Source organism: Vitis vinifera, chromosome 17, assembly GCF_030704535.1.
Source record: "Vitis vinifera cultivar Pinot Noir 40024 chromosome 17, ASM3070453v1".
Taxonomy (NCBI): Eukaryota; Viridiplantae; Streptophyta; class Magnoliopsida; order Vitales; family Vitaceae; genus Vitis; species Vitis vinifera.
In genome coordinates this window covers 7,798,993-7,817,333 of record NC_081821.1, presented here as the reverse complement: position 1 = coordinate 7,817,333, position 18,341 = coordinate 7,798,993, and the positions used below count along the sequence as shown (strand labels likewise).

The 18,341-nt window shown below is 31.6% G+C and overlaps 2 protein-coding genes across 2 annotated transcripts; both read left to right on the top strand.

Moving 5' to 3' along the window:
* Positions 1–1,526: 1,526 nt before the first annotated feature.
* On the top strand, positions 1,527–4,121 carry LOC100253651 (flavin-containing monooxygenase FMO GS-OX-like 9). The gene is made up of 7 exons (XM_002281431.4): positions 1,527–2,234; positions 2,341–2,411; positions 2,694–2,852; positions 2,929–3,011; positions 3,084–3,219; positions 3,308–3,481; positions 3,630–4,121. The coding sequence occupies exons 1-7, from the start codon at positions 1,682–1,684 to the stop codon at positions 3,816–3,818; spliced, it is 1,365 nt and encodes a 454-aa protein (XP_002281467.1). The 5' UTR covers positions 1,527–1,681; the 3' UTR covers positions 3,819–4,121.
* Positions 4,122–6,928: 2,807 nt separating this feature from the next.
* LOC109121443 (flavin-containing monooxygenase FMO GS-OX-like 9) lies at positions 6,929–9,841 on the top strand. Its single transcript, XM_019226445.2, has 7 exons — positions 6,929–7,580; positions 7,732–7,802; positions 7,987–8,145; positions 8,787–8,869; positions 8,994–9,129; positions 9,216–9,389; positions 9,541–9,841. Exons 1-7 carry the CDS (start codon positions 6,989–6,991, stop codon positions 9,745–9,747), a joined length of 1,422 nt encoding a protein of 473 aa, XP_019081990.1. The 5' UTR covers positions 6,929–6,988; the 3' UTR covers positions 9,748–9,841.
* The last annotated feature ends 8,500 nt before the right edge of the window (positions 9,842–18,341 follow it).

The following is an 18,341-nucleotide window of genomic DNA, read 5'->3' as shown; positions in this document are numbered from 1 at the left end:
GCCCCCGAGGTGTCTTGACTCAATCATATATGCTGATTTATTTACAACTTGGTCATTGACAAAACTAATAGTTAATAAAATAATAAATACTAATTAAGTTAATACTAATAAATCTCCACTTTGATGGGGTTATAGCCATTTATTATCGATTTCTATAATTCAAATATTCTTTGATAAGCGACTTAATAGTTACCTCCTCTAATTCAAATGTCATACATAAAATGTATTTAGAATTTACTTGATAATTATTTTTAAAAATATTTTTTTATTCTTTAAAATAAAAAATTAGGAAAATATGTTTTAATGAAAATAAAGTATGTTTAGAAAATAACTTTTACTTGTTTTCATTTGTTTTTTGTAATTATTTTTAAAAATAATTATATAAATATCGAGAATGGTTAAAAATATAGTATTACATATAAAAGTTATTTTTTAAAAATATAATTAAAAATATGAAAAATAAGTTTAAAATATTGTAGATTTCTAAACATATATCTATTTTATAAAATATTATAAAACTATTTTTTTAGAATTATTTTAAAAAATAATTACTTAATAAAACTTAAGATTCACAAAATATTAACCAAACGAAAACAATCACTTTGGTCATCATATTTGTAAGATTACTAGTAATTTCGATTTTTTGAATACTAATATTTTGTTCATTAATAATTTTATGCACAAAATGGAACCAAACATTGATGATAAACTTGTGTTTTAGCTAATTGAATAATACTTTGACTATCAAAAAAATTGAACATATACTACTATGTTTTTTATGGTCCCATCAAATTTTGTGTAGGTAAAGCATATTTTTTTTATTATTGCTAGAGATGCTTAAAATCTTCATAAAAAAAAAAAAATGAAAGATTCTATTTCATCACTTTTTGATATAGAGATAAATTTTCTCCCGCAATTGGAGATGTAGAGTTCTATGATGCTCCCCTTCTAAAGATTGAATCACCTTTTTGTGATTTTTATAGCTACTCTCCACATAAAGGAGCTAACCATTCTTGTGTAGAGATTGACTTTTTTGCAAGCTTTTATAGGTTGTTTGCAAGTTTTTTTTTATTAAATTCCAAATGAGAAATGTAGTCTTGTCGGTATGACTTTTATAAGTTGTTTGCAAGTTTTTTTTTACTAAATTCCAAATGAGAAATGTAGTCTTGTCAGTATGATTTTATCGATCAGGTGATGACTTATAGAGGTATGCTTTGGCAGGTGATGCTTAATTAGCAAAGCCTACATCATCATTGTTTTAGCTAGTAAACCTAATAACCATAATCAGGATTCATATCATTTATTGTGCTACATTAATTCCACATGCCAAGTATATCAAATAAAAATCAAAGGAAAGTTAAAACCAATTTTGGTGGATTGTCGGCAGCTTGGAATGTTATAATTTCAATTTATCAAAATTGAAAAACTTTTGGGAAATTTGATGGCCATAGAAAGGGAAATAGAAAGTAGAGAAGCCTGAGAAACATTTATTGACTTGGTCATGTGTGTCTCCCTACAGGTACACTCATATCACTGTGCAACATTATTAGTCCCGTCTGTTCGCGTGATTCATACATACCAACTTCGTCTATAAAAGCTCATCGCCCACACCCATTCCATCACCTTCAAACCCAATATTCTACCATCACAATCCTCTCTCAAAACCAATAAAGCCACCAATATGGTTTCAGAGAGGAACCAATCTAAGCACGTATGCGTGATCGGGGCGGGGCCATCGGGGCTGGTGGCGGCCAGGGAGCTAAGAAAAGAGGGCCACAGTGTGGTGGTGATAGAGCAAAACCATGATATTGGAGGGCAGTGGCTGTATGAACCCAAAGTGGAGGGTGAGGAGGCTTTAGGGAAGAGTACATTTTTAAAGGTCCATAGCAGCATCTATGACTCTCTGAGGCTGTTTTCTCCTAGAGAAATCATGGGGTTCAGTGATTTTCCATTTGTTGTAAAGAAAGGTAGGGACATGAGGAGATTTCCAGGGCACAGGGAGCTTCTCTTGTACCTGCAAGACTTTTGTGAATGGTTTGGGCTCAGGGAGATGATAAGGTTCAAAACTAGAGTAGAGTATGTGGGGATGTTGGATTCTGATCAAGTTGGCAGAGATTTGAAGTGGGTTGTGAAAAGCAGGGACATGGAGTCTGAAAAGGTGGTGGAGGAGGTGTTTGACGCAGTGGTTGTGGCAACGGGCCACTACTCCAAGCCTAGGTTGCCTTCCATTAAAGGTACGTCAAGACACTGTTGGAGAAGCATCAATGGCTTCCCTTCTTTTTCTCCTTCTTTCTTCAGATCTGTTCTCTTAACAATATTTTTGTTTATTTTGTTTTCAAGGAATGGATGTCTGGAAAAGGAACCAAATGCATAGCCACATCTACAGGGATCCTGAGCCATTCCGCAAAGAGGTATTAATGCAAAAACACATTTTATAAACTTTTCTTGGATTTTCAGGGGATGAAACTCTGTTTTCTAATCTAACAAGACTATCAACCTGCATCAAGATCTCTTTCATTTATTCTAAGTATCATTGTCTGGGTAATTTGTTTCAACTTTGACCATCAGGTCTTTCAGGAAAAAATAACAATATGTTTCATGTAGGAATGATTTGTACTGATAGCTACTACACTTCACGGTTTGATGAAGTTGCTTTCCAAATTTGTAGTATATGTAACTCTCTCATCTTTCAGGTGGTGGTGGTTGTTGGAAATTCATTGAGTGGACAAGACATCTCTATGGAACTTGTGGATGTGGCCAAAGAAATCCATTTAAGTGCCAAATCTCTTGAAATTTCGGAGGGTCTAGCTAAAGTCATTTCCAAACACGACAGCTTGCACCTGCATCTAGAGGTACCCCTTTACCACCTACCAAAATTTTGAGTATGTTGGGCCATGGCAACTTAAAAACATATATATCCAATTGCAGATTGAATCCCTTCATGAAGATGGACGAGTGGTATTTGTAGATGGGTCTTGGGTCATGGCAGACACCATCATATACTGCACCGGGTAATGCAAATGAAATTCATAATAATTCAGGCCTAAATTTCCTAATAATAACGTGGAATGAACCATGTGCAGGTATTCATATGCCTTCCCATTTCTTGACACCAAAGGAATAGTAGGAGTGGATGATGACAGAGTAGGCCCATTGTATGAGCACACCTTCCCTCCATCCCTCGCACCCTCTCTATCTTTTGTGGGCATTCCCAGAAAGGTAAAAAAAAAAATCCCCATTATATTTTTTTAGAATATTCCCTATTGATGAATATCAAAAAGACCAATGTTTATTATATGTGATGCAGCTCATAGGGTTCCCTTTCTTTGAATCACAAGCAATATGGATAGCTCAGCTACTGTCTGGGAAAAGAACATTACCATCATTCCATGACATGATGCAATCCATTAAAGACTTCTATCACTCCAGAGAGATTGCTGGCGTCCCAAAACACAATACTCACGATCTTGCCAATTTTGAGGTAAAAATAAGCTTTGCCCATTGCATAAACATATGTAAACGTTGCATATAATTTTTAACCAACTGAAGCCTAGCTCTATGATCTGGTACTTGGTTTAACAACACCGCTTCTTCTTCTTCTTCTTCTTCTTCTTCTTCTTTGATTGCAGTACTGTGATAAATATGGAGATAATGTTGGGTTCCCGCACTTGGAAGAATGGAGGAAAGAGCTATGCATATCGGCCATAGTAAAGGCCGAGGTGGACTTGGAGGGTTACAGGGATGCTTGGGACGACGTCGAGCTGCTGCAAGTGGCTCTTCAAAGCCCTCATTTCACTCAATTCCCTCGATCTACTTGATCCATCTCAACATTTGACTACATGATTTCATTTGCTTGGTGAGGCATTGTTTATTTAGCATTAGGGAAGTACTTTTTTTTTTTTTTTGGCTTTCCAAAATTACTTTCAATAAATAGCCAAAAAAATAAAAAGTACTTCCAAAATGATAATGAAAACAAAAACTAATAAATAATAGCCTTAGCTTGCAAGGTTCAGACCCCTTTTTTCTTTTTTAGATTTAATTTTTATGCATTATTGAAGAAAAGTGAGACCACTTTTTCATGTTTGGTATGTGTTATATATGAAAAGTTGATTTATGATGCAGCTTTTGTAATCAAGTTGGAATTTAATTTTGTGATTAGGCAAGAAAAGTAAGGTTGGTACATGATTTTTGGCTTTTTCTGCAATATTGCTTGGTCAAACATACTTTAGTTGTAAAGATAAATGACAAATGATTAGATTTCCATCTTCCAATTGAATTAAAATCCTTGTCATGGTTGGATGTTTTATGTATGGAAAGTCAGGTTCATTTTACATGTCTTTTAAAAAGGTTTATGCAACAAAAGTAAATAAACGTGGTTTAAAACTATATGTTGATTATGAAGCGATTTAATTATATATATATATAAAAAATCTAAGATGTCGGACCGATGCCTATTGAATATCAAATTTGGACCAATGAAAGGGTCGTAAAATTTGGGTTGTTGAATGATTGTACAAATATATGATATGAAGGTCTATTTAAATGAGATTAAGATACAAGGAATAAGTTTAAGATACAAAGGATGAGATTAAGATACAAACTTATGACATTTTATATGTGCTACAAATGAAGATTAATTACCTGATTTAATTAGAAAAAAAATGATGAAATCAAGCTTGAATTTCATAGATTAAAATTCAATTAGTTGTGGTTATTTTTATAATGCAATTAAAAACAAATGTGTTCAAGGAAGATGATACTTGGTGTGATTGATTTTAAGCTTGACTTAAGAAAAATTAGCAAAGATATTATTCCAATTTAAAGTTAAATTAATAAACTTTTAGGCTATGTTTGGTTCTCGGAAAATTCGAGGGAAAATGTGAGGAAAAAAAATAGAGAGAAAAAATGGAAGAAAAGAAAAAAATAAAGGAAAATAAAAAAAAGATTCAAAATCAATAAATTATTTTTATATATTTCTTCAAACTCATTTCACTTAGTTTCATCTATTATATAAAGATTAAATAATTTTAAAATATATAAATTTCTAATTAATTTTAATTATATTTAATTTTCTTTAAAAAAATTTGTGGTGAAACCAAACATGAGAAAACCATTTTCTTTAGCATTTTTTTTCTTTTCTTAATACTTTTCGGAAACCAAACATAACCTTAGGAAGTTAACAAATATAAGAGTTTGTTTGATTGTGTTATTAAAAAACAGTTTTCTCATTTAAAAATATAAAATTGTTTTCTAAATTTCATAATAATGTATGATCGTTGTTCTCTATATTTGTTTTTTATAAAAAAAGTAAAATGGATAATAGTTTTTAGAGAATAAGTAAAAATTATTTTTCACTATTTTTTTACAAACATGGAGAAATAAAAAAAAACCATAAAAAGCAAATAAAATTAAATATGATATCATTTTTCTTCTCTTTCCATGAAATGATACTAATATCGAAAATCTTTAGATATGATTTTCTTTAAATTACTTGTGTTTTTCTATTTTTTTTAATAGAAAAAAAATCTAAATAAAACTATATTTGATACATAAAATTTATTTATTTTTTAAAAATAATTTAAAACTCAAAAATTGATTTAATTAGTGCTTGAAACTCATAGAAGTCGACAATATTAGAAAACCATAAACCAAAATTTATATTAAATGACTTGGTTAGTTTATTTTTTATGCATATCATATTTTTACAATTTTTTTATTAGGCAAATAAACTTCAAACAAACAAGATTTAGTGAGGTTGATTCACAAACAAGTCTAATAACTTTAAAACTCAAATAATGATTCAATTAATGCTAAATATTTTATAGAAAAAAAATTGGTTTAGAACAACTTTATTACTTCCCTTCTACGTAGAATTGTAATTTTTCAATTTTTTTCACTAGACAAATAAACTCAAAATTAAACAAAATTTTATGTGTTTGATTCATTAATGAGTTTAGTAATTTTTAAAAATAATTTTAAACTCAAAAGGTGAATACATTAATACCAAAAATTTATTGATAAAAATTGGTTACTAATTATTCTATTATTTCTTTCTACACATGATTATATTTTATAAATTTCTCGCTAGAGAAATAAATCTAAAATCAATAGATCATGTATAGAATTCAGAAAACATATTTCATCATAACAAAAGAAAAAAAAAAAAAAAAGACTAAAACTGATATATTATGAATTATGACTTTACTATTTCTCTTTAACAACTATGATTTTTAGATTTTTTGTGTAAGTAAAAAAATTATAAATTAAGTGATGCATAATTAATAATTTAAATTCTTTAATAAACTTTTTAATTTATAAGAATAATTTAAAATGAAAAAACCACTCAAATTAATTACAAATTAAGTCAAAACATTTCAAAATTTTGTGTTTATAATTAAGTACTAAATATACGTTTGAGATAAAAAGCTTGACTGATTAACATATTAACTAAATTAAATTTTATTGGTTATTTATTTGAAATAAAATATTAATTTAAATTGCTATTATTCATTTTAAAATGGAGTCCACGTCATCGGCCATCTGTGCTGCCTACCTGCCTGTGATGAGGCAGCAAATGTACAATTATTGTGCCACTTGCTGCCACGTAGTGTTGAGTTTGGAAGAAAACATGTGGATTTGAGTTTCATAATGAAAGAAGGGTATTTTTGCAATTAAATATTGGTTATTAAACATCTTCCTGCCTAAAAACATGTGGCACCTGTTTGCTTTTTGAGTGGAAAAAATTAAGTAGAATTGGCCGATTGTGGGATTTGATCTGACTAGACATTTCAAGTCAGGTTAAAAGAAGAGATTCGAATGAGATTTGATCGCATGTAAATTAATTAAAAATTCAGACAGAATGAGAAAATTAATAAGTCTTATATCCAATCAGAGCGGGTGAATTGTTGTGGACGGACGGTCGGTTTTGGCACGTTGAAAGAGACTGCAAGAGAACTGGGATGTCCATATATTGTCGTGATTCATTCAGATGGCATTCACCGACGATATTCCATCAATGGCTACCAGTATGGTTTCGGAGAGAATTCAATCCAAGCATGTATGCGTGATCGGCGCTGGACCGTCAGGGCTGGTGGCCGCGAGGGAGCTAAGAAAAGAGGGTCACAGTGTGGTGGTGATGGAGCAAAACCATGATATTGGAGGGCAGTGGCTGTATGAACCCAAAGTGGAGGGTGAGGATGCTTTAGGGAAGAGTACATTTTTGAAGGTCCATAGCAGCGTCTATGACTCTCTGAGGCTGTTCTCTCCTAGAGAAATAATGGGGTTCAGTGATTTTCCATTTGTTGTAAAGAAAGGTAGGGACATGAGGAGATTTCCAGGGCACAGGGAGCTTCTCTTGTACCTGCAGGACTTTTGTGAATGGTTTGGGCTCAGGGAGATGATGAGGTTCAAGACAAGGGTAGAGTATGTGGGGATGCTGGATTCTGATCAAGTTGGCAGAGATTTGAAGTGGGTTGTGGAAAGCAGAGACATGGAGTCTGAAAAGGTGTCGGAGGAGGTGTTCGACGCGGTGGTGGTGGCAACCGGCCACTATTCTAAGCCTAGATTGCCTTCCATTAAAGGTATGCAAATCCTCTCTCACTCCCAACAGGATAATTTCTTTCTGGCTCGAATCCTGTCAAGAAGCTGACTCTTGAAGAAGAGGTATCACGGGGCAGTTTTTTTTCTTGGGACCAGTTTTGTTGACCATTTTGTTTGTCTTTTGCTGTCAAGGAATGGATGTATGGAAACGAAAGCAAATGCACAGTCACATGTACAGGGTTCCTGAGCCATTTCGCCATGAGGTATATGATTTGAATTTAATATACTTATTTATATTAATATAATAATATTAAGATCAAATTTGTATGGTATAAGCCGTTATTTATTTATTTATTTTTTTATGAATCTACATAACATAAATTTGATTTAAATTGATTAATTGTATGGTGCTTAGGTTAATAGATGTAAATCTCTCATTGCATGCAGGTGGTGGTGATAGTTGGAAACTCACATAGTGGAGAGGACGTATCCATAGGGCTTGTGGAAGTGGCAAAAGAAATACATCTGAGTTTCAAATCTCTTGATCTTTCTGAAGGTCTCTCTAAATTCATCTCCAAGCATCACAACTTGCACCTTCATTTGCAGGTACCCCATTTCTCAACAGGCTTTTTATTATTTGTCTTTTTTTTCTTTTCTTTTTTTTTAAAAATTTATAATATTTCCTTCTCCCAAATTTATTTTTAAAAACTATGATCAGATTTTCTAGGAACCTTTAAAACGATCTCATGTTTTATTAACTTAAATCCAAGTCTAACCCGAGTTTAAAAAAAAAAAACAAATTTAGTATAAAAATAATTCATTATATTAACATTAAAGGGTTATATTTAAAAAAATAAAATGAAATTTTACGTGTTTTTAAAAGATGGATTCGATATAAAAATATTAACATATCATTTTAAAAGATAAATTCATTGTCATGTTTAACTTTTTCTTAAAGGTTGAATTAAATATTTTTAAATTGAATTCTTCTTTTGAAAGGTTCACTGCATGTTCCTGTTCCACGTGATTATTATTATTATTTTTCATAAAATTCTCATTATTTTTATTTATTTTCCTTTTCTCGATAAGTTTCATTCAAAACAAACACTTTTAAAATTTTAAAAAATCAATATTTTTTGAAAAACACGAGTGTTTATTCGAAAAACACTTTTTGAAAATCGTTTCGAAATATTCCGGGCCATGACACTTTGTTTGATTGGCACGATTAAAAATGTTATGAATTGCAGATTGAATCCCTTCATGAAGATGGACGAGTAGTATTTGTAGATGGCTCTTGGGTCATGGCAGACACCATCATATACTGCACTGGGTAATTGCAAACAATCATACACTTTGATATAAAATTATAGACCTTCATTGCATATTAATTTGCATGGATCTAATCATATACATTATTACTAGTAGTAATTTCACATGGATTGAGTACTGTGTAGATATTCATATTCCTTCCCATTTCTGGACACCAAAGGAATAGTAGTAGTGGATGATAACAGAGTAGGACCATTGTATGAGCACACCTTCCCTCCATTGCTAGCTCCTTCTCTATCTTTTGTCGGCATTCCTCGCAAGGTAAAAAACAGGAGACAGATTTTAAGGACTGGTTCTTACTAGCTATGATATTGTTTTGGTCTTTGAAGGTTGGTTCTGTGATGTAGATCATAGCGTTCCCTTTCTTTGAATCGCAAGCAATATGGATAGCTCAGCTGCTGTCTGGGAAAAAAACACTACCCTCATTCCATGACATGATGCACTCCATTGAAGACTTCTATCGATCAAGAGAGATTGCTGGCATCCCAAAGCGTTACACTCATGAGCTTGCCGATTTTGAGGTAAACATACAGTTATTACCCATGGGATGAAATATTCTCTGGTTATTCAGCTACATGGGAACGCACCCAAAGTGAATTATTTCAGTATGTTTACTTGTTCCTCAAATTTTCCCCTCGAAACAGTGTATGTAAATGTTGCTTTTGATTGCAGTACTGTGATAAATATGGAGACAATGTTGGGTTCCCACACTTGGAAGAATGGAGGAAAGGGCTATGCGTATCGGCCGTGCTAAAGGCCATGGCCAACTTGGAGACTTTTCGTGATTCTGGGGATGAAGATGAGCTGCTGCAAGTGGCTCTTCAAAGCCCTCATTTCACTCAATTTCCTCAGTCTCCGTCTCAACATTTTACTACATGATTTCATTATAATCTTCCAATTCAACTTAAAATCGGTTTGAGGTTGATGTGTTTGTTGGTCAGACTAAATCTTATTTAATGTCTTAGTATTTGTAAGGAAATAAATAGAATAATAAATAAATTAATTAAGAAATGTATTAATAATATAGAATATTTGGAGATTAAATTTTCTTATTGGTGTTTTAAACTTTAAAGTTTGGATTTAAAAATTGTTGTGAATCATCTTCTAATACAATTTGTACGTATCTTATTTTGTTATATTATTCCCTTGTTGAGGCATTGTTTAAGGTTTTTTTTTTTTTTTCAAAAGTAATTTAGAAATTTGTTTTAAAAGGCCTTAGAAAAGTTTTTAAAAAAATTCCAAAGAGTTGATATGAAATAAAAAAATGTTGAATATTAAATGATAGTTGATACTTGGAGTTTGTTCTACAATTTTTTTTTTTTTTAAAAAAAGAAACATATCTAATGTTGAAAAATCACTTATAGTGTTTTTTGAAGAAATATTTTTACATATAATTTTTTAAAAAATAAGTCAAATAAAAATGTTATCAAAAGCACTTTTAATTTTGATTTGAAAAATGTTTACTATATATACCATACAAGATAAGAAAGACCAATTTAGAGGGTATTTGATAAATTAATTTAATGATCTAAGTCAAACAATGTCTTCCACATATCTTTTTGTTTACTTCATGACTCAGATGCATGGTGGGTGGGTAATGGCAAATGATTGAATTTTTTAAATTCAAATAAATTTTTTTATTGAATTTTAAAAGAGAAAGAAAAAGGATATGAAAGTTTTACAACATCATTCAACTATCTCCCAATAATCTTCGATCTTTCTTTTAAGTGCTTTCATAAGTTCAAAAAAGATTATTCAATTATCCATTGGTAATCTTAAAACTTTCTTTAAGTGCCTTTTTATGTTCAAAGAAGATTATTCAATTATCTCCCGATAATCTTCAAGCTTTCTTTAAGTTTAATTGTCTTCACAAGTTCAAAGTAGATTATTCAACCATCTCTTAATAATCTTCAAGCTTTTCTTAAGTTTAAGTACCTTCAGGCTGAGGAGTTCTTGGAGAAGCTGAGGGCAAGGAGGGGGCAATGGGATTTTTGCTGGAAAAAAAAACAGAAGAAATGAGGAGAAGGGAGAGGTATGATATTTACCATGGCTCTTGGACTCATTTGATGTACATGATCTTCTTATTTTTCTCTTAATAGTTTCGAGTAAATATCATCCGAGCATGTGTTTTGTTTCATGGTTCATAGTTATGGTTTAGATGCTACTATCTCTCTCGTTTTTTTTTGGTCTGTTTGGAGAGCAATGAAGCTCTGCTTTAACCCCACATTCCATGCATGGCCGCCACCCTCACCCATCTTCCCCATCCCTCATTTTTTTGCTGCATACACGGCGTCAACGAGGCCCCTGCCCCTCACCAGCCGCCATCAACGGCTCCAGCCAAGGAACTGCCGCCGCTGCTCCTCTCTCCATGGTGCCGCCGGCGTTGGGAGCCTCCCTCTGAAGAGGTTATCCAGGCGGAGGGGCAAGTTGAAGGAGATGATGCCTTGGGCTTGCCCATTATGAGAATTGATTTGGGCTTAAGTTAAAGCACCCAGCCCAAGTTGATGTTAAGATGATGCCCTGGGCTTGCCCATGATGAGAATTGATTTGGGCTTAAGTTAAAGCATCTGGCCCAAGTTGATGTTAAGAATGGGTGCCTTGGGCTTGCCGATGTTGGCCTTGAACTTCGGCTTAAGTTAGAGCCCGGGCCCAAGCTTTGATAGTGATGGTGCCTTAGGCTTAAGTTGGAGCCCAGCCCAAGCTTGTTGATGGGGGGGCCTCATGGCTCCTCAAACTAGCCACCCTCCTGGCCCAAGTCCATGTTAAGCTAGCCCACTTGGTTGCCTCAATTTAAAATAAAATCCCTATACCTCTAATCTTTCAAGGAAATTATGTCTTAATTTAATTTTTCAATGATTAGTTCAAATCTCATTATCATCCATTAGAGTTGGTATCCAATATTTATTTATTAATTTAAAATCCAACGCCTTAACTTAATTTTTCAATAATTCGTTTAAATCTTATTTTCATAAATCGAATCATCATCCCGCATTTATTTAGTTATTCAAAGTCTAATCCTTTGGAAATCCCTTGTCTTAATTTAGTTTTTCAGTAATTCGTTTAAATCTTATTTTTATCAATCAGGATTATTATCTCATATTCATCTATTTATTTAAAACCTAGTTCTTCAAAAATTTCTTGTCTTAATTCATTTTTTTTCAATCCTAAAAATTCTACAATTTGTCTAAATTTTATCCTCATCAATTAGAATCATTATTCCATATCTATTCAAAGTCCAATCTTCTGAAAACCCCGTGTCTTAATTCAATTTTCACTCCCAAAAATTCTAGTATTCGTCTAAATGTCATTTTTGTTAATTAGGATTCTTGTTACATACCTATTTATTTATATAAGGTCTAATTCTCCAAAAATCCAATTTCTGAATTAAATTCTCAATCCCAAAAATTCTACTATTCATCTTTATTCGCCTAAATATTATTTTTGTTCATTAGTATTATAATCCTATACCTACCTATTTATTCAAAGTCTAATCCTTAAAAAATCCAATGCCCTAAATTAAGTTTCAATTAGAAAAATTCCACTATTCATTCTTTTTATTTGTTTAAACATTATTATTTTTTAATTAGCATCGTTATTCCATATTTATTTATTTATTCATTTCAATCGTTAAAATTCAATTCTTCAAAACCGGATTTCCAAATTTAACCTTTAGACTAAAAAATTCCACCATTCACTTTTATTCATTTAAACGTCATTTTTGTTATCATTATTATAAATTCCACGTTTACTTATTTCTTTCTTCTAAAAATTCCAATAATTAAAGTTCAATTATTCAAAGATCTGACTTTCAAACTTAATTTTCAAAATCCCACTATTCACTTTCACTCGTTCAAACATCATTTTTGTCGGAACCTGAGTTTCAATTTAATCTTCAATCACACAAATCTCACTATTCACTATTCATCCGTCCAAATATCGTTTCGATTAATTAATAACATTGTTCCATATTTACCCATTTATTTCTCTTAAAAATCTCAATCATTAAAGTCTAATTCTTCAAAGTTCTGATTTCTAAATTTAGCTATCTAAAATTCCAAGTGTCCTATCTCCGAACTTAATTTTCAGTTTCTAATGTTCCGATTACCATATTTACCCAGTCACTCATTTGTTATCATCATTATTTTTATTACCATTTTATTTGTTCATTTCTAAAAAGTCTGTCTTTAAATGATTTTCGAGATTTCCAATTTTCATAAATCAACTTTCATAATTTCTACTTCTCAATTAACTTACGGTTTTAATCTCTTTCCAAATTCAACTCTCAAAGTCTCAATTTTTGCAACTTAATCTTTCTTTAAAATCCCGAACCCTCAAATCGTTTTCAAAATTCCAACCTCTTTCAAATTCAATTTTCTAAAAATTCACATTCTCACATTCAACCTCTAAGAGTTTGATCTTCAAATAAACTCTAAAACTCCAATTTTCTAGTGATCTTCGAAATTCCAAATTTTCAAATAAATTTCAAAAATCTAAATTTCTCTTAAATAGTTTTAATTCCATTTTTCGAACAATCTCATGTTCCTCTTGATTTCAATGAGCACGAATTTAACTTTGTGATTCTAATTAATGGAATTTATGAAAATAATTCATGCAAAGATTAATAGGGCTTTGGTGGGGGCCCCACATACATGATCTTATGATCTATTGATTGATTTGATTGATTGACTTGGTTATCATACATGATTTATTTATCCTGTTCTCCGACATGCATGCTATTATTTCTTCATTATGCACTAACCTTTTTCTTGATAGCACATAGTGGCTCGTCACCCAGGTACGCACCTACTTTCACTCTGATAATTGTCCAAGTATATTTTGATTCTCACGTGTGCATGATTTATTATGGGTACTCATTGATCTACTCGTCTACTGTTATGATTGCTTCATTTTATTAGTAGAGACCTGTTTTTAGGGACTTAGAAGGGTGCTACGGTTTTTACCGTACCTTCCTGATAAGTAACCTGATCCCCGAACCCGAACCGATTTTTCACAGACCACCTTTTCCAAAGTAAGGAGTCACACTTAAGGTTTTTCTTTCTTATTTTGTTTACCCTTTTAAAATAAAACAAAAATAAGTGGTGACTCCAAGTCATTTTTCAAACAATGAATAAAATCAATTTCATCAAATAAAATGAAAATCGAGCTCGCCATCGAATGGGAAACGCATTGAGCCGAAATACGGGGTCCACACCACCCTAAGCCGTTTATTTTTATCCCAAATCTAACCTATTAGGGATGGAATATGATATGTACTTGGATAAACCTACCTCATTACCATCCTTCATCTATTGAGGAATGTTACTAAATTACTATAAATTATTAAAATTCATTAGTTTAAATTATTTAATTAGTTTAATTTTAATATTACATTTATATTTAATTTAATTTAAATTAATTGTATATACTTTATTATTAATTAATTTAAATTATATGTCTAGTTCACTATTTTAATTTTATTCAATTTATTTACTTAGAGATAATTGTTTGATTAGTTCAATTAAAGCATTAGTTTAATATTTAATTTAATATATTTGTATAGATGTTGAGAAAATTTAAATATAAAAACATGATTAATCCAAAAAGCTCACATTTGAATATTTTAGGTATGAGTGATTAAAAAATATAAAAGAAGAAAGAGTTCATGTTATTTTATTTTCTTTTTACGATTTTTTTAATTTTCTTTCTTTTTTATTTTTCTTTTATTTTAAAAAATATGAAAACAACTTTTACTGATTATTTTTTTTATTAAACTGTTTCCAAAAAATATAAGAAAAACATTAGAAAATTTTAAAAATAAGTTTTCTAAAACCGTTCTTTTTTTCATTAAATCGTTTCCAAATGATAATAATAATGAAACAACGTTATAAATTATTTTTTTTTTAAAAAACAAAAAATTACTTTAAAAAACAAACTCTATGTCACACCATGTTTTGTATGGGACCTAAAATGTGAGATTATAATAGTCATTAATCGGGTTTAAATGTGAGATTATAATAATTGTTAATAGGGTTTAAAGGTTGTGACACTGTTTAACAACTTTGGATATCAAATTATTAAATTTTAATTATAAGAGGACCAAATATGAAAAGCCTTAAAAATGGAGGGACAGAGTATATTTAACTGTATAAATTATGTATAAAAATTATATGAAAATTACTGTATTTTTGTCGTGTTAATCAAATGATATGATTATGTGAGTATGATGTATGTAAAGTAGAAGTGGGTCTAGGTTCCATTAGGCTCATTTTGGGATGATGGAAGCATTCTTCATGTCAAGATAGAAGAAGAGATTGAAATGAGATTTGACTTACCATTTTATTATTTCCACCTCATAATAAATGCTATTTTGACAAGTAAGTATTTGATTGTTCCAAGAAGAAATTTGGAGAGTACCAATCATTAAATTAAAGATGAAAAGGAGCATGAGATATTGAAGATGGAACTTTACGGGGAGGGTTATCGAAGAGTGTTGGTGGCTTAATGAATCCCAAAAAAGTAGTATGATTTTGTTAGAATACAGTTGTACCTTTTATGCATTTTTTTTTATAACCACTTGAGTAAGTTAGGTTAGGAAAGTGGGTAGAGACAAGCTTTATAATAGGTGAAACATGACAACTCTTATATATATTATAAGACCAAAAAGAACTACTTGTAATTGAACACAATTCCTAAAAGAAATTCAAAAATACCTATTGTTGAAAATCTCACATCGCCAACAATGACATCAACAACTTCATCCTCAACCATAATTGGAGCATTATCATCAAACTCTCAATATCAATCTCTGTCACTTCCATCACTGAATCAAGCCCTAATCGTGAGATTGGATTGAATGAACTATCTTTTGTGGAAAACACAACTGTTGAATGTCATCATCACAAACGACCTTGAATTCCTTATTGACGACCTTCATCCATGTCCTTTCATGATGCTTGAAGATTGTAGTACAACAAATCCAGAATTTACTCTTTGGAGGCATTAGAATAGCTTGCTTATGACTTGGATATACTATTCTCTCACAAAAAGTGTAATGTCTCAAATTGTTGGGATATATGCAACTCATGAAATATGGATTGCACTTGAACGAAACTTCTCAACTGTATCAAAGGCTAGAATTATGCAATGAGATTGCAACTTCAAACTGCAAAGAAAGGTAGACAATTAATGTTGAAATATTTGTTCAAAATCAAGAAGATTGTTGATAATCTCTCTGCAATTGAAGAATATGTTACCGAACAAGATCATATTCTACATATTCTTGGAGGTTTGGGTTATGAATACAATTCATTTGTTATATCTATCACTTCTCGCACAGATGCACCCAATCTTGATGATATCAATAGTCTCATGTTGGCTTATGAAAGTCTCTTGGAACATCAAATATCAACAGAAGAGATCTCTTTCATTCAGACAAATATGGCAAATGTCTAGAACAATTTTAACAAAAAAAATAAAAATTAGAAGTCATATCAAAACAACTCTCATGGCAATTCTAGTCGCCCATAATACACTAATCAAGGTTCAATAAACAATTCTGGTAATTTTGGACAAGGTCAAGGCGACAGAGGCCCTAATAAAAATTTCTCCAATCAAACGGGACATTCTAGTGGCAAAACTATGTTAAGGCCTAATGTCCAAAATTCTAACAGTATTTCCATGAACAATAATGTTAGGTGTGTGGCAAATTCGGTCATACTGCACTGAATTGTTATCATCGATTTGATCATAATTACCAAGCTACTCAGTCCAATCCTACTACTTCACTAACTTCACAACTCTATCTATACTTGGTGACGTTGTGTGGTACATGGATTTTGGAGCTACTCATCATCTAACCCCTAAACCTATGAATCTGCAGAACTCTAATCCATTTGTGGGTCCAGACAAGGTTGCTATTGGAAATGGTAAAGAACTTCCCATTCTAAATATTGGCTCAACTTCTTTACAATCTAATTCTTGTTCTTTTCACTTTCACAATGTTCTTCATTTTCCTTGTTTTCCATCAATTTAATTAGTATTCAAAAATTCTATGCTGATAATAATGTTTTCCTTGAGTTTCATCCATCATTTTTGTGGTGAAGGACCTGTCTTCAAAGAAGGTTCTTCTCCAAGGACTAACTAATCATGATCTTTACCAGTTTCCACAAAAAAGTCTCTAGAGTAGTACTACCAACTCCAGAGTATCTTACTTTTCTTCCAATGTAACTTCTCTTCCCATTAATAATTCATTGTTGTGGCACAATAGGTTAGGTTACCTTGCTTTGCCTATTGTAAATAAAGTACTTAGTGCTTCTTCTTTACCTATAGTACATTCTTGTGATTTGTGTGTCTCATATCAATTGGCTAAGAGTCATAGACTTTCTTTTCTTCAATCGACTTCTCATGTAATAAAACCATTTGAATTAGTACACTCGAATCTTTGGGGACTTTCACCTGTTAACTCGGTTAATGGAGTTGAATATTTTCTACTTGTCATTGATGATTGCACTCGCATTTCTTGGATGTATTTTTTAAATTCAAAATATGAGACTACCAAATACTTTCTTCAATTCAAAACAATAGTTGAAACTCAGTTCAACACTAAAATTCTCACTTTTCAATCTGATTGGGGAGGAGAATATCGTCTTATCTCTACTCTCTTGTCTCACTTGGGTATTCTTCATCATCTCTCCTATCATTCAAATGCTGTACAAAATGGAAGAGGTGAATGTAAAAATAGACATATGGTTAAGGTTGGCCTAAGCCTTCTTGCTCATGCTTTTATGCCTCTTAAGTACTAACCTTATGCTTTTCAATTTTTTGTGTATCTCATCAATTATTTGCCCACATCTCTCTTAGCTTCACAAATCTCATTTTGAACATTTATATCATTGATTGCCAAATTACCCCACTATTTGTGTCTTTGGTTTATTTTGCTTTCCTTTAACTCTCATAAACTATAAATGCATTCCACTCATTGTTCTTTTCTCGACTTAAGTTTCAAACACAAAGGTTTTATTTGTCTTGATATCAACACTAGTAGGATATACATCTCTCATCATGTCATATTCCATGAATTTGATTTCTTTTTTGCCTCATCCTCATCATCTCATTCTCAATTCACTCCTGTACATTCAACCTTACCCTTAATTTTTCCATTTGATGCTTTTCCTTGTGCTACGTCTGTTGCACCTCATTTATCTCCAAATCCCCCATCAGTTTCAACAATTCCTTCTTCAATTGATAACCCTCCTGAGTTACCAATTGTTCCAACTCCATTACATCCCTCTCCTAGCAATCATCATCCTATGCTTACTTGTTCAAAAACTGGTCATTCTAAACCTAAGCTATTTTTGGCTCATTCTTCTACTACCACTATACCATCTTCTTACAAAGAAGCTGCCAATATTTCTTCATGGCAAGATGCTATGCATTATGAGTTTCATGCTCTTTTAAAGAATAATACATAGGCT

What these genes read in the sequence shown, in the direction of transcription:
- LOC100253651 (XM_002281431.4), top strand. Translation starts at nt 1,682, where the DNA reads ATGGTTTCAGAGAGGAACCAATCTAAGCACGTATGCGTGATCGGGGCG. An exon ending in GCTTGCACCTGCATCTAGAG is followed by an intron (nt 2,853 to 2,928) that starts GTACCCCTTTAC and finishes ATCCAATTGCAG; the next exon opens with ATTGAATCCCTTCATGAAGA. An exon ending in ACCATCATATACTGCACCGG is followed by an intron (nt 3,012 to 3,083) that starts GTAATGCAAATG and finishes AACCATGTGCAG; the next exon opens with GTATTCATATGCCTTCCCAT.
- LOC109121443 (XM_019226445.2), top strand. Translation starts at nt 6,989, where the DNA reads ATGGCATTCACCGACGATATTCCATCAATGGCTACCAGTATGGTTTCG. An exon ending in ACTTGCACCTTCATTTGCAG is followed by an intron (nt 8,146 to 8,786) that starts GTACCCCATTTC and finishes TATGAATTGCAG; the next exon opens with ATTGAATCCCTTCATGAAGA. An exon ending in ATGAGCTTGCCGATTTTGAG is followed by an intron (nt 9,390 to 9,540) that starts GTAAACATACAG and finishes TTTTGATTGCAG; the next exon opens with TACTGTGATAAATATGGAGA.